The sequence below is a fragment of the Lissotriton helveticus genome, chromosome 3_1 (genome assembly GCF_964261635.1).
Source record: "Lissotriton helveticus chromosome 3_1, aLisHel1.1, whole genome shotgun sequence".
Taxonomy (NCBI): Eukaryota; Metazoa; Chordata; class Amphibia; order Caudata; family Salamandridae; genus Lissotriton; species Lissotriton helveticus.
In genome coordinates, this window is record NC_136061.1 from 1,533,937,226 (window position 1) to 1,533,953,760 (window position 16,535).

A 16,535-nucleotide genomic window follows, 5' to 3' on the forward strand; every position below is an offset into this window, starting at 1 on the left:
TTCCCCGACCTAGATAGTTGTGAGTGGGCCTTCCCTTGTATTCAGCTTAGTCACGTGATTAAAACACAAGGGAACCCCAACCACTTGGCTGATTTAACCTCTAGCTGGTATACTGGGTATGGTTTCTTTTTGCTTTATCTGTTATAATCGTTATTCGTCAAATATATTTTACAGTTGACTGGATACAGTATGACCACATATAGATTTTCCCAGAGTCGTTAATTACATCCTGATTCAGTGCCTAGATAGTCGAAATACAACTATCCTGCATTCCTCACTAGCATCTCACATAAAGCCCTCTGCTGTGGTTTTCATATGCAGCATGGGTTCTATACACACACCTTCATGTCATATCTGCATGGTCTGATTCTTACCAAAGCAGTCTCATCTGTCCTACAGACCCCCAGTGTCTACTGCTCTTTGTATTCCCAGAAAGACATGTCTCTTCTCCTACTCATTATGCGATAGGTCTCTCACAGTGCCCCTGTTTCCCCTCCCTCTGTTTCCCCCTGTTTCTTACTCCCTAAAAATGAATTTGTCCCTTTTGTAATGCAATTGGTGCTCGTGTAAAGTGCTCTGATACCTTCAGGTCCAGTTCGCGCTATATAAAACTCCCTGGATGGGGGAGGATAGTTTGTTGTATACATCTGACTGCATGTTGCAATATACCATATAAATATGCAGGTCTGCTAGGGTGAGGACTGGAACCCTGGCCCACCGCATTGCCACCCGGCGGTTGTCCAGCAGTAAACCTATAGCTACTAATTTCCTGTCCCCCTTTATCTACTCCTTTGTCCTATCCTAGCAGGGCCAATAACGTGTTCATCTCCAAGGTAGGGCCTATGATAGCCTCTAGCTCCCAAATGACTGCCCTCCAGAACTCATTTACACAATCTGGTAATACCATGCAACTTGTAAAAAATCCAAGAAAACAGCCTCACGCCCTGGGCACCGTTGACATTCTGCTGACTCTCAACCCATACCTCAATAGCCGACCTAGTGTGTAGTATACTCTGTTGACATATTTAAAATGCATGAACCTGTGTCGCCCATTCAGTGATGCATCTTTGGTCATGGAGCAGCAGTACCCCCAGCAGTCGTCATCAATGACTCTGCCAATATCTCTTTGCTATTCCAAAATACTGGGCATGGTTTACCAATGCAAGCTTTTATTCTGGCAAAGCATTGCACTTTTTATCACCTTTGCAATGGTGTCCTACCTCCACTATCTATTGTCCTATTTTTCTTCTTTAATTTTGGTGTCACTCCCATGTCTTTTTATTCCCTTTGACAACCTTATCTCTTAATTCCACTTTTACTTGCCTTATGTAAAACATTTTCAGAAAAATTTACGTTCTGTATTCAGCATCTTCAGTATATGCACAGACCTGTCTGAGTCACATCAGGTCACTAATAACTACCTTCTGATTGGAGGTCGGAAGGTGTCCGCTTTCTACTCACTTTTCTTTGGTCTTCACAGAATCTCTGGCTGTCATGTCCGTTGATCTTGGGAGTGAGTGGATGAAGGTGGCTATTGTGAAGCCGGGAGTTCCCATGGAGATCGTTTTAAACAAGTAAGAAGCATTGTGTGGTTGAAACCAGGTGATGCTTTTCATTTTTCATCTTAGAGGACAGGCAGTGTGTTGTTTGTTTGTTTTGTTTTTGTAATGCTTAAACACCATACACAGTATCAAGCAGTATATAGTGCTAATGTTTGCTTCAGTTTGTACATTAATGCAGTTGGGAATTATATTGAGCAGGTGATTAAAGGCAAAACCTTGGCAATTAGAGTATGGATTATTTTCATTTGAGCCCTAGGACACGTTATGTGCACGTTATGTGGGGCCTTGTAGAGAAGGTTGAAGGTGTGAGGAAATAGAAATAAAATTCTGAGTGAAGAAGGTGGGCCTTAAGGATTGCTCCTACTTTGTCAATTAACCGATTAAATTGAGAAGGCCCAGGAGGCTGTAGAACTGGAATCTTGATGCAGCACGGAGTGCTTCGTTCTATAGGTATATTCCCGTTTTAAAAGTTCCTAGAAGGGTGTTGTTGGATATAGTTTTAGTGTGCCCACTGGGAGAACGTTCTGTGGGCCACCGTAAAAGCATTAGTTGGTAATTTGTATTACGTCTTGTTTTAGACAGATAGCCAATCTTTCTGTTAAATTAATGTGATGGTAGGTGTACGTTTGTGGATGTTACCGATGATGGGAGTACCAAAGTTAATGGCCTTACCATTGGCTGTAGTGCATGCATACTGGGGTTAAGACAAGACTACTAGCTTTTGTTTTGCTCATGTATAGAGCAGTTATGTGTGGATTTGTGTAATCAGAGGTGGGTACTGCTCTTGAGTATATTCGGTACCTGATATACACCTGTGGTGGAAGTGAGAAATTCTACACCTACTTAATAGCTACTGGGGTTGGATTAGGGTGCGTTGAATTGTCTGGGCTATACAGTGAATGGTAGTTGAGTAGTCCGATATAAGATTGAAGGAGAAGGGATAAAAATAAGTGATTTGAGTGCCATCCGCTAAGAGGTGGTTTGGACACTTATAAGGTGTGATGTTGCCCACAGAGAAAGCAGGATTGGACATAACTGGTAAACTTTGAGAAGTAGTGCTGTCTACAGTTAGATGGAAAGGTGAAACATTTGAGACGACCGGAAGACTGAAGAATCCATTTGGGCGGGAGACTGAACTAATGGAAGTCTTGAGTTTGTGCTGCTGAGGGTGGCAAGTGTAGTTGGTGGGATGGATGACGGTGTTAAATGCTTCAGAGTCGAGTAGCAGTGGAAGACATTATCTCAGCCGACCGTCATATACTAACACTGAGCTTGAAGTCTAGTCATTTTCATGGAGAGAAGCACTTGTATGCTGTACTAAATGAGGTTTAACAAGTTTTAGCTTTGGGCGATGGTTAGAGAGGGCAGTGATCCAGCTTTTTGAGAGGGTAAGTAGAGTTCTGGATTGGAATTTAGGGGTATGAGATGTTGGCATTTTAAATTGAAGTTACACCATCCTAAAGCTAATCCTGAAGATAAGAACCGGTGTTTGAACATAGAGGACCGGAGGGAGAACAATTTAGAGCCCAGTACTTCATGAAGTGAGGGCTGTTTGGGTCACACGGTGGTCAGATAGTTGCAGTCTTGAATGTAGGAACTAGTTTTGTGCATTGGTTGGAGGGAAAGTGTTGAAGTGATTCACGAATCATGTGGATATCGGAAAGGTGATTGGCAGTCACAGCATTGAAACTGGCACAGATTGTGGTGGGAAAGCTGGAGAGAACTCTGAGTCACGAAAGAGATGAGCGTTGTGGACCTTTTGATACAAATGACCATACAGTTGAGCTTTTTTTTTTCTTCTTCATAGTGCATGGATTGTCAACCTTGTCTGAAAATGTTTACAAGATGTTGCTTGCCATACTGAATTTGCTCCTCGCAGAACAGATGGTAGCATGTCTGCTGACGATGGATTGGTTTTTAGGCTTCTTTTCATTGTTAATGTGTGATCAATGATTGCTGCCCATCTTGTGGATTTAAAGGGTCCCTTTTAGGTGCTTGTGTGTGAATGCCAAAGGGAAAGTGTGGGTTCAGTGGAAAGTTCAGAGTAGAGTCCTAAGTATTTTTTTTCTGATTTTATTTTAGAGAATCGCGGAGGAAAACTCCGGTTGCTGTTGCTCTGAAGGAGAACGAACGTCTCTTTGGAGAGAATGCAGTGGCAATGGTAAGATTTTGCCTACATGAAGTTCTTTAGACTTGCTCTTTCTTACTTTAGTATTACTTCCTTGTCCTATTTTTTTTCTTCCTCTCCATGACTACCTTGGGAAACCATTACCTCTGATCAGCCTGCTGCTCCTCCCACAATGGGGGGGCTGTGAGCTTCATCTCTTCTCCCTTTGTTTCATTTTTTTGCTGCCTTTGTAAAGTGTGGTCAATATCCCTATCTCTAAATAGGTTGTAACACTCAAGCATGATGTGTGAGACCTTAACATGTGTGCACCAGCAATGTAACCACACCCATACCTACTTAGTGCTCTGATCTTCATTGAAGGATTTCTTATCTTTTGGTGTTGAATCCTCTACCTGATAAATAGTGTCACTGCTATTCAAAACACACCACCAACCCACCATGGCAGCAGTAGATTTGCAGATTAAAGTGGAAGAAGTGTACTTCGTATATTAGATATTTATAGAGATTCAGCCACTAAGCTGTTCCTAAGAAGCGTCTGGTCAGCAATATTTTTGGAATACAATGGATGTGAATTGATCCCTTGTGAACTACTACATTGTCATCCACGAAGAGTCTCATTTCTGCTGCTCTTCTTGAATAGATGTCATAATCTACCCACTATCCCTTTTAAACCTATGATTCCAAGGTGGACCATCATGGAGGTCTTTCCGGAGAGCTTTAGGTTTTCAAATGTTTATTGTATGTGACCCTAAATATCAGTGTTTATTGTAATGGTGAAGATCAGCATGGAAGCTTTTTTTTTGTGTTCATAGTACCTTCAAAAGATCGTGTCATTTCTAGACTTGTTAGAGCATCCTTGTCTACACCAAAACCAATCCTGACACAAATTTGGTGTCTTTGTGTTGAAAAATTGTAGGAATATGGAACCATGAATTCCTCATTAAGAGAAGGCATAATAATCATTATATATTAAATATTGGTCACCTTCTATCTTTCTATCTAGCACCCACACAACCAGAATTCTGATTTCTTCCCCTTGAGACAATTTGTCTCACATAAACATTACTTTCACTGCCTTCAGCCAATCAGATGAAATGAGACCCATTTTTAAGCTATGTTTCAAGTGCTTGGAAGTGCAAGATAGAGCAAACATTTATTTTGCTCCTGCTGCAGCATTAGATCAATTTTTGCCACCACAAAAAAAACGTATGTTTTCTTGTGTGTTTTGAAGACTAATCAATGTGTTTTTTTAAACTCCTATCTTTCTTGAAATTGCACAGTGTTGAATACCTAAGTAGTGTATGAATATAGTCCAGTAGAAAAATTTCCCTTTGGACTGAAACCCTTCTTATCACTTCATTCAACACTTATACTGCCACTCAATGCCACCTTTCACACTTGGAACACCTCCATTAGGAACAAGCTAACTATTCCTTGTGTTTAAATCTTACTTTATTGTAGAAGTATAAGAAAATTGTGAGAAATAAAATGTGAACTTGAATACAAATTTATTTTTACTGTATTGACTCCTCCATAAGTTGAAAGCCGAAGATTCTACCACTTTTTTAGCAGCTGATCCTCTTTAATGGCCTTAGTTTTTGTTCAGGGATTACGTTTAGTTAATGGATTATCATGATGCCCAAGTACCTCAGTGCTTTCCATACTTGTCTAGCCTCAAGTGCTACGTCCAATCCATCATTTCTGAATGAAATTAATTTGCCAGATATCCAAATAGTATAAATTACCAAGTCATTGGCACTAGGAGCAACTTTTGTCTTCAGATGTCTGCATTGGAATGATTTTAATTCCCTCTTCTAATGCTCATTGGCTGTGCTAGTGTTTTAAACAAGTAGTTGAATAATAATGGTGACCATGTACAGCTTTGTCTGGTGCCTCTTGGTATCTTAAAACTAGGTGTAAGATTACTATTGATTAAATATTTGTGGATATTTGCTTTACTGCAGTGAGGAAAGCACCACCCACATTAATGATGGTTGATACCTGCAGAAGAAATATCCTATTAACCTGGTTGAAGATCATAACTGCGCTAAGTGTACTTCTAGCTAAAGGAGAGATGGTTGCCTCCACCATTTGAGCCAATCAAGATGAGGATTACATTTTGTAGCTGACACTCAGGAATAAGTATTTTAAATATAGTACCAACTAACGCTCCCAGTTTGATGGCCAGAGCTGGACCGAGAAGAACTAAGCAATTGCTCTGTAGGATTCTCAGACCTTTGGGTCCCTATGCCTGATTCGATAGTTGTGGTATCCTTTGTATCTTTCAGATTAGAGTTCACTTTCTTCATGTTTGAGACTACAAGCTCTGTAATTCCTCTATAAACTTCTGCTGGAATACCATCTGGGCCCACAGTCTTCTTATTTTTAAGACCAGCATTTGCGTTGTGTGTTTCATCTTCAGTAATCGCAGCATTGGCACCATTAGATGCTCCGATATCAATTCAGCAAATGTAGCGATTAAAGCCATTCACTGACAACCACTGTATTTGGAGTTAAACTTTCATCATACTGTTCGCAATCAAAATCCTGGTGAATCTTTAGGCAATTGCATACTAGAGTCTCTGAGGACTTGGCTATGATTTCTTTGATTGTAGTTCCTGGGCATCTCTGCCCTGGTCTTCTAGGCCAGTCAAGTCAGTTGTTTCACAATATTCAAAGTGTTGTGATCTACTCACTTTCCATTGCTTCCTACATCTATTGATTCTCATGCTATGGTCAAACTATACTACTGATTTTTGTAACAAAAGAGTCTGGTATCTGAAAATATATTGCTGGCTCCAATTTCCTCCCATTTTCCACAAAAATATTTTATTGTCTTTAGTTTTTTCCCGTTATTACTTTTTCTTGATCCTCAAGGTTTTTGTCTCAATTCTCCTGAGAAAAACATCTTCAGAATCACACACCACCCTTTTGGCGGTCTGTTTTAAATCAATCTTAAGAAACTCCTCTAATCTAAATTGGATTTCTTGTAAGTCCTCCTGATCTAAGTTTCTTCTTATCTTCTGTTCACCTTCCACTCTTTTGTAAGGAGTGAAGAAGCAACTTCAAGTGAAACGTGGAGTGGTCTGAATACTGTTAGTTGGGGAATGCCGAACACCTTTTCTCCTGATCTATCTAAAAGGAAGAAAATCTAGTTTTAAGAGATTCCATGTTTGTTTTTCAGTGAAATGTATAACCCTATTTTGTACCTTTACCTCCAGACGTTTCAGGATCGTGAGTCAGATTAGTTCAAGATCGAAGAGTATTTTTTTCTTCATACTGATGTGTTGATCTACCTAGTGGACTATCCTGTAAAATGTTAAAATATTACCCAATTGGAGCTGGTAAATCCAGGAAATTAATGGCGAGGTTAATCCAGTACCTTGGTCTGTGTTTGGACCATAGAACGCAGCACATTAGAGCAATATTTGTTGAAAGTTTACTTTTGCAGAAAACCTATCCACCAGAGTTGTTTGATTTCCATCAAATCACAATGACTTCTCTTATAAAAAAAATCAGAGCTGGTTTCAGCACACCACCATTGAAACCACTCTCTTAAAGAGGTTTTCCATTCTGGTCTAACAAGATGTGTAAGTAGCATTGTTTGACACACACTCGAAGAACCTTAAGGGGCCCGAGTTGCTATGGCTAGAACCGTGAAGCAATTTGAGGTAAGCATAGCCGTACCTATTTATCAGATTCATAGCCGTTTAGTATTTCAGACTGGAGTACTGGGGAGACTAGCTGCATATAATTTATTTAAACAACCTGCAGTTGTACCAGGTAAGAGAAGAGAGATGTTCTACATTGTGTGTATTTGCATCTCCATTATCTTCTATTAAATCTATATTACCTGCTTTGTTTCTAATTGGAGGGCTTATAAGGGTTTTTTGCTGAGCTACAGTGTAATACTTCTGCTAAGACTGTCAAACATGGCTGCGTGAATGACCTTCTTGAGAAGGGGGCCATCCACTTCAGTTTTAAACTGGTTTGCATTGTTGCTTCATAATAGAGATCAAAGAAGAAAAGTCAATCAAACCCTATCTGACACTACACCAGTCACGATAGTGGTTCCTCAAGGATCCACTCACCCACATTTTTTATTGTGTTCATGGAACCTCTTACTGAACTTCTGAAGCTCTCAATCATTCATTACCAAATGTAGGCTGATGATGCACAATTATATTTGAAAATATCCTCAACTGAAGAAATCAAAGTTTTCAATTGTACCATACTGAAAACCCAGCAATAACCAACTTGAATCACTTTGTGCTTAAAAATGTATTTCAAAACTGAATTTCTCCTGATCGCCCCTCCTAATCACTCTGCCCCATAGAAGAATGACTCCACTTACTGCTCTCAACTGCGCCTCACACACCATCAACTCCGTCATCAACGATCATTTGGTATAAAGTTGAAGAAATTACTGAATATGCAAGATCATATCAGTGCAACCACCAGGGAAGCGAACAAAACACACTAAGAAAAATCAAACCCTCCTTGCCCCTGATGACTTTTGGTTAGCAGTCCAATCCTTAGTCCTCTCCCATTTGGATTACGGGAGCGCTATTCTTGCAGGCTTTCCCAAAGTAAAACTGACTTCACTAAGGGCCACACTGAACTCCGCTTCTAGGCTCATCACAGGATCCAGAAGATTCAACCACATAACACCAGACCTAAACCATCTAAAATGGCTCCCGTTTGAAGCAAAAATCCAGTTAAAGATAACTTGCATGGCATGCAAGGCCATTTACCACAACACACCTTTCTACCTGGCCAAACAACTTGAACTGTCGGGTGGTAGTCGTTACTTGAGAAGTGCTAACTCCCTATTGCTAAGCTACCAGGCTGATTGGTATATTGTATTTGTATTGTGCCCTATATATTCCTTCATGCGTTTTCTCCTGTATGTAGGACCTGACTGCTATATGTGCAGTGCTCCTATACCCTGACTGGTCATGCTCGGGCTATATGAAACTTCTCAAATAAATATTATTTTTATACTTGTGTATCATCTCGGTCTATCGCAAATAATGGATTGTATGAGTCCATGTTTGTATTAACATTTCTTCAGTAATTTATTATCATTTACTAGGAACTTCAATATTGTACTAGGTTGAAGAATTAAAGGAGCATAAGGAGGCTGTATGTCAAAAAGAAAGTTGGTGAAATGATGCTTGTATTAAACTTGCATGAGTATCACGGAGGAGAAACTGGTTTTTATTTTATTGAGAGCCAGAGTTAAATCAGCAAAAAAGTTGACTGTTGCAGCGTTGGACTACTATTGACTTGGAGAGAACAATTCAATTTCAGATGTGTGGCACTGCAACAGTTTGTGTCCATGTTCAGCCTGTGATGCAAATCGGTTGATAACTGAGCAGCCCATTTCTTTATATATTTCTTTTATGTTAAAAAAAAAAAGAATTATCCTGTTTGCACACTTTTAGTAAATGTACATGACCAATATTAATCCACTTCCCATGCACATGTTGTTGACAGCCACCCCCAGCAGCGATATTGACTGAGACAAGGACAATACAAATAGTTATTACTCCTTCCCTCCTCCCTAGGCAGCACCCTGCCCCACCTATGAATGAATCTTAATGTGCATTTTAACATCCTGCTTAAGTCCCCTACTGTACCTCCTCTGTTGTCCCCTGGTCCCGGCCACCCTCTGCCATTTTCCGTGTCATCTGCTAATTGGATCATCATGGCCTCCCATTTTCTGAGGTCCTCTTCGACCTTCACATCAGTTTGTATCTGTTTACGGCGCAGTTCTTCCACTAGAGCCCATTCCAGCACACCCCAAGGCCATTTGCAGGCTGTGGGCTATTGGCTATCCAGCGTTTCACAGTGCAGCGTTTTGCAAGCAGGAGACCGTTTTGCAAATCTATAGTGCATATTTCCCAGTTTGGCTGTTGTGCCAAGCAGGCAGTGGTGGACCAACAGTTTGATGCGCGCCCTTGCCTCTCTTAAGTCTCCTTCGTCTCCTTCTCCTCCTCACCACCACCTCCCAGTGTTCCGTGCATGGTCATGCCATATGGAGAAATGTGCCCCCATGTTGTTTTCATTTTGGACATGTTGATCCAAGTATGATATATTTTGTGCAGTCTGTCAGACACTTCCAGTGAAGGTAGTGGAAGTGCGTAAGCTGAACTCTGGTGTTACTGGCTACTTCTTGAACTTGGTGTAATGCCTGTGTCCATTCAGCAGTCGTCAAGGTATTCTGCAGGTCTGATACCAGGCTTTAAGTAGTATCAGTGGTCAGTCATATTCTTTATATTGACATCTACTTTCAGCAAATGGAACAATCGTAACTATTTCCTCAGAATGAGTAATTGTTTCCATTTCTAGCCTGCAGAGTGGAAGAATTTGTTTTGATTTCTGCTTTTTACATATTTGAGTCCTGGCATTCAAGTTAAACTTAATTTGAAAAGAAAAGCACCACCCTTTCTAATTTCCGACAAAGGGTAATGTTGCCCGAAATCAGTGAGTTTTTTTTATGTTAGTCTGTATTCTCTCACCCAACGCTCTCTCCTTCCTTTAAACTCCCCACTCGCCCTCCCCATCATCCTTTTTTGATAATAAACACATTCTCTGGCACCAGGTGCTCCTCCCAGTTTCTTGCTTGTTTCCCCTTTGTGAAGTTTTTTGGGTGTTCATACGTGGAGTGTACTGAAGGTAAAAGTTTGAAAGGTAAAACTCTGAGAACCCTGCGCTTGGGCTTGATAATTGAAAATGCTGAATAGTTTGGTCCTGGCTAAAGTTTACATAAAGCATTGCGAACTTCAGGCATGGCTTTGAACTTTTTTTCCTAGGCATTTGTTTGAGTCTTACTTTATTCAGTGACTCTAAATGCCTGTCTTTTAAAAGTTGCTTACGGGCTACTTCTTAAAAAAATAAATTGAGGTGTATTATAGCATGCTTGTCGGGGTTCTACAGGTTGTTAAACGCCCTGAACCCAAGTAAATATATATATATATATATATATATATATATATATATGTATATGTATATGTATATATATATGTATATGTATATATATATATGTATATGTATATATATATGTGTATGTATGTATATATGTGTATGTATGTATATATGTGTATGTATGTATATATATATATATATATATATATATATATATATATATATATATATATATATATATATATACACACCTGTTTCACTTGCCTGATATATGCTTACATTTTCGTGGTAAAGGTATTGTGTGGACTGCGTGGTAAAGGTTGTTTCCCGTTATTGACACGTAGTTATTAGGATTGGAAGGATTTTAATGTAATTTTTTAAATATATTTTGACACTTCGTTCTTTAGCTTTTATTCAAAGTGACCTTGCACAAAATTAGTTTATTATAGGCCTGAAATTAAGGGTGAATAGAATGATTGAGCTCCTTAATACCCATTCAGTGTGATCGTATTGGTCTAGAATTGAATGTTTGCTACACACATTCTGTTCTGACTTCAACCCTTCTTAAAAATGGGCCTGTCAGCTCAAGAGAATATATTGTATGTCTCTTTTAACTGCCTTACTGAGCAATGCGTTATGAGTGTCCTAGAGACTAGCTCATCACAATGTCTAAAATCGTTCATTCTTTATTCCTCCTTGCTCACGTTTTCTGGCTCTGCAGAGAGATTTACCGTACTCGGAGTTGTTCATGTACTTTGTGTCCTGCAGGCTATGAAGAATCCGAAGGTGACTTTCCGCTACTTCCAGGATCTGCTTGGCAAGAAAGCGGACAACCCGCAGGTTGATGTGTACCGTGCAAGATTCCCAGAACATGAACTAGTTAAGGATGAGCGCAGAGGAACCGTGCTTTTTAAGCTGTCCGAGTAAGTCCTCCTATGATGGTGAATTTGGGAGTAGGGTTGAGGGTAAGACCAAGTGGAGAGCAGCGATCGCTCATCCAAGTGTTCACGGGACTCTGGGGACTAAATGGGTCTGTCATAGGGGGTCACTGGGATGAGGCAACAAAGTATAGTTTTAAGGAGTGCACTTTTTTTTTTTTTTTTGCACCTGCAGTAGTGTTTACAGTCCGTTCACACATTCTTCACCCATGGCTCCTGGGTAAGCGGCTCAAAACATTTGAGAGCACTAAGAGGTGCCTAAGAGTCGAAGTTACCAAGATGCACCCTGGACCATTTGCTGTTTTGGCTGCTGGTACTATGGTGTGATTTGAAAATGCCCCTCAAATGTTTGTTTCGCTTGCTAGAGTATTTAAAAACTGATGAAGGCAATGTATTGATTGACGTGTTCTTGAGTCCAATCCGATGTGCATTTGTATACGACAAGGATAGGGTCTTACACTTTGTGTTGTCTTTATTATGCTGGTCATAATTATAATTTGGTGGTCTTCAATCTCCCTGTGATATATACATTACATATAGGTTTTTAAGTAATGTGATAGTTTGGTTAATTTTAGAGCAATTTTAACATGTGTACAATGGAATCTGAAGGATAAATGATTTTGTAATAAAGTGTTTTCTTTTTAAACTATTGAAATATAGTATTTAACACGTTGATGGAAGGTTGATTATAATGTGCCAGCATTGTGAAATCAATTGGTCTAGGGAATTTTCTTTTGTTGGTTATTAGTACCTCATTTCCCTTGCCGATATTTTTTTTTGTTGAAACTTTTTATTGAAAGTAAAAACAAGAAAACAAAACATAGCAAGGCATTACAATAGAATTGTGTCACCATTCGGCTCGTGGGGGGGGTACAAACGTAAATCAGATATCGATGCAACTAGTAAATCGGGGGGAGGGGGGGGAAAAGGAGACCAGAAGTATACAAAACATCTATAATCCTGCGGAGGAAACATCAGGTTGGGAGGAAGACAAGTCAATATCACATTCCGATATGGGGGGAGCACATATATCACCACGGTATGTGTTCCACTGAGTCCAGATTTTCCCCCATTTGCCAGGTGTGCCACGGGAAACATAAACCGTTTTTTCTCGAAACATGCACCAATCCATGTTTTGTTTCCACACTAAGACTGTCGGAGGCCTCTGGGCGCCCCATAGCTGGGCAATGTCACGCTTGGCGATCATGTTACCCAAGGTCGCCCATCGAAGCTGCGCCAGATTGTAATCATTCGGCTCCCAGACGTTCAGCAAGCACCTCCGCGCTTCAGGCATCAGCCGTACACCCGTAACCTCACTCATTACCGCATGCACTCGATTCCAATAGCTCAGCACAGCCGGACATTCCCAAATCATATGGAGAAATGTGGCCACCATACCGCAGCCACGCCTGCACAATCCATCCGTCGAGAATCCCATTCGCACCAGACGCGGACCAGTCACGTACACCCTATGCAGAATTTTGAGTTGGACAAACCGAAGGCGTGCCGGGATAGCCACCTCTTTCGGGGAAGAGATCGCGGCCTGCCAGTCTTCATCATCGAGCTCCAGACCATCACTGGTCCACAACCCTCGGAGGCCTTCCAATAAGTCAATCCTAGTATTAATCAGTTTTTTATAAATGAGCGAGAGAGTGCTATCAGGGACATGCCCATCTAGTATCCTATCTTCAAGCGGGGATGCTTCCGGCACGTCCGAGCCTCGGGGAAAAACAGACAAGATTGCGTGCCGGACTTGCGCATACCGAAAGGATTCCCTATCATTCAATCCATATTCAACTTTCAATTCCTCAAAAGTTTTGATCCTACCCTTGATCCACACATCATCGACCCTGCTGATCCCTATCATGTCCCACCGATCGAATCCCTTCGATTGCCAAAGGGAGCCAAGTTTATCCGAGGCATAGAGTGGAGTAGCCCGGGTCGGTCTGTCAGCCCATCCCGTGGCCGCCGTAGCCCGATACCACACCTGCACCGCTGTTTTAGTGGGACCCGTAAGAGATCTACCGGCTGACGTCGCGTATAGAGCCCTGTTGTAATCGCAGCCGGGCAGCAACCATTTATCCATCGCAAAGGCCGGGTTTAGTGAATGAGCATAGGTGCCGTGATTGATGGCCCCTAACTGAGAGGCCCAATAATAGCGACGGATGTCCGGGAGTGCGATGCCGCCATCATACCAAGGGAGCGTGAGCTTCGAAAGGGCAATACGAGAACGGCCCCCCCATATCAACTGTCGCTGTAGACATTCAATCTCCCGGAAATACCCGGCTGGTACTACGTCAAGCGTGTTTTGAAGCGCATAAAGAAATCAGGGGAGCGACATCATCTTAAACAAAGCCGCTCGTCCCAGGGGAGAGAGAGGGAGTCTGTTCCACGTTTCTATATCCGCCCGAAGACGTCGGAGAGGGGGCAACAAATTGCGCTCGTAACGAAGCGTGGGGTCTAGGGTAACAAAGATTCCCAGATATTTGAATCCCTCGAGCACCACCGAAATAGGACATCCACGTGGCAAGAGGGGAGCATCTCCGGAAAGAACATAAACGCAAGATTTTGACCAATTGATGACTAGACCGGAATTTTTACTGAAAGAAGTCAAAACGTCAAAGGACGATCAACGACTTCCGGGGCGACGTAAGGTATAAGAGTATATCATCCGCGTACAGAGATATACGGTCTTCAAATTCCGGAGACCATCTAATACCCTTCAAGGATGGTTCCCATCTCAACCAAGCCGCCAATGGCTCTAAGGCAAGAGCAAACAGAAGTGGGGACAGAGGACAGCCCTGGCGCGTACCCCTACCAAGCGCAAAGGAGGCCGAAACACGCCCATTCACCACTAACTGGGCTAAAGGGCCAGCATAAAGCAGCTGCACCCAACGGATAAAGGCGGGTCCAAAACCGAATTTAGAAAGGACCGCCCAAAGATAAGGCCACTCAAGCGTATCAAACGCCATAGTGGCGTCTAGGGACGCCAAGATGGCCGACTCCCGCAGAGTCCCGGCTCGCGCTAGGACTCCATGGAGGCGGCAAAGATTAAGTGCCGTATTGCGATGTGGTATAAAGCCGGATTGGTCCGGGTGAACAAGATCTCCTATAACAGATATCAAACGAGTAGCAAGAACTTTGGCCAGGATCTTAGGTTCGACATTGATCAGGGAAATAGGTCTGAAAGATTCGCAGCGGTCACGCGGCTTTCCCTCCTTATGGATAACCACTATGGAGGCCAGCCTTTGATCAGGAGGAAGAGACCCTTTCTCTAGGGATTCCAAGAACATCGATCGCAAATACGGCGCCAGTACGTCGGGACGGAGCTTGTAAAGCTCGATGGGGAGTCCATTAGGGCCCGAGGCCTTCCCGGAGCGAATCGATCGGATAGCGGTCGCAATTTCATCAACCGTGAGCGAAGCTTCCAGTAGGTCCCGCTCCGGGTCAGACAAGCATGGCAGCGAGATATCGCGTAGAAGCAAGCGGGAGTCCTGCTCTGGTCGATCGGACACAGGGGAGTACACTACCCGAAAATAATCGGCGAACCGCGCAACGATCCCAGCAGGGTCAGTGATACTTTCACCATTCACATCAACTATGACGGGGATAACTCGACTCGCGCATTCTCTCCTATCCAACCAGGCAAGCAACTTCCCAGCCTTATCTCCCACATCATACAGACGCCCCTGCTGTTCACGACCCATCTCTTTCGCAGCGTCAGTCACAAGTGCTCTATATTCGTGCTGTTTTAGGTCTAACAAATGCAGCTTCTCAGGGGAGGCTCCAGAGTCCAACTCTCCCTCAAGGATGGTAAGTTCCGTCTCAAGACGGACAACCTCTTCCCGCTTACACCTCTTAACATTGCCAATCGATGAGAGGGCTTGTCCCCGAATGACAGTTTTATACGCCTCCCACAAGGAGACAGAAGAGGACACTGAACCCACATTTTCAGCAAAGTAATGATCGATCGCTTTAAGTAATTCCACTCTAATCTTAGGATCACGGAGGTACCATGGGTTAATCGGGGCAATCCGACCTCCCGACCCCAGACGAGCGTTCACAACTAACCACAGCGGGGAGTGATCCGAAATACCCCTGGCAAGATGTTTCACCTCCCCTATGAGGGAAGCCTGGGAGGAGGGCATCAAAACATAATCTAATCTCGAAAGGCTGCCATGGGCCCCGGAGTGAAAAGTATACTGCCGTTGCCCAGGATGATGTAAACGCCAGCAATTGGTTAGCCCCATTGCCTCCAGGAAGTCCCCCAGCCAGGATTGAGATTTAGCGGGGACACTGGGAGGGTGACGATCATACATTCCAGACACTACTGAGTTGAAATCCCCCCCTGCTACAAGTACACCCTCGGGCACTCCCAGGATCACTTTTCCCAAATCAGCATAGGTCGTAGTTTGAAGCCCCTTGCCGATATTAAGGGGTCCCTCTACTTTTTTTAGTATTGATTTTACACAGAATTGACAGAGAAACAACCCATGTATGATCTTTGTCTGCTACTGACTCAAACAGATAAACAATCTCCTAGGTACATGCCAACCCACTCAATTGAGTCCTAAACAGATTAAATTAATAATAGTTGTATACTAGATTACTCCTTTCTGCAGGCACGGTTAATACAAATGTGGGCGGAACTGGGAATATATTTTGTTTTAAGTTGGTCTTGTAAATTCACCCATGTGTGATTCCCATCAATTCATTGTAAAGGTCCTTTTGATGCCGTTTTTGGGATGTGTTATGGGAGCTACTCCAAGAGTGACTTCAGCGTTACAAAGTTGCTGGCACAGCGAGAGGAAGCATGACCTATAGATGCCAATAGAGTACCTAGTCATCTTAGCAGCATTTCTGGTTGCACTTCGCGCTGTTTATATTGAGCGTAGGGACGTTTTGAGAATGCATTTGTATTCCGGAAAGGTTTTAATCACTTATATAATGTTGTAATGGGAATTCAGATAATTGCAC

General features: G+C 42.4%; 1 protein-coding gene across 7 annotated transcripts in view; it reads left to right on the forward strand.

Moving 5' to 3' along the window:
• The window catches only part of HYOU1 (hypoxia up-regulated 1), a 231,065-nt gene that overhangs the window by 26,416 nt on the left and 188,114 nt on the right, over positions 1-16,535 (forward strand). For all 7 annotated transcript variants that reach the window (XR_013608815.1, XR_013608816.1, XR_013608817.1 and 4 more), the window contains exons 3-5: positions 1,481-1,574; positions 3,645-3,723; positions 11,389-11,543. Coding sequence is in view for 4 of the 7 variants with exons in the window: in XM_078682202.1 (XP_078538328.1) it covers positions 1,481-1,574; positions 3,645-3,723; positions 11,389-11,543 (328 nt within the window). In the remaining 3 variants the exon portion in view is untranslated. The remainder of the gene's footprint in view (positions 1-1,480; positions 1,575-3,644; positions 3,724-11,388; positions 11,544-16,535) is intronic.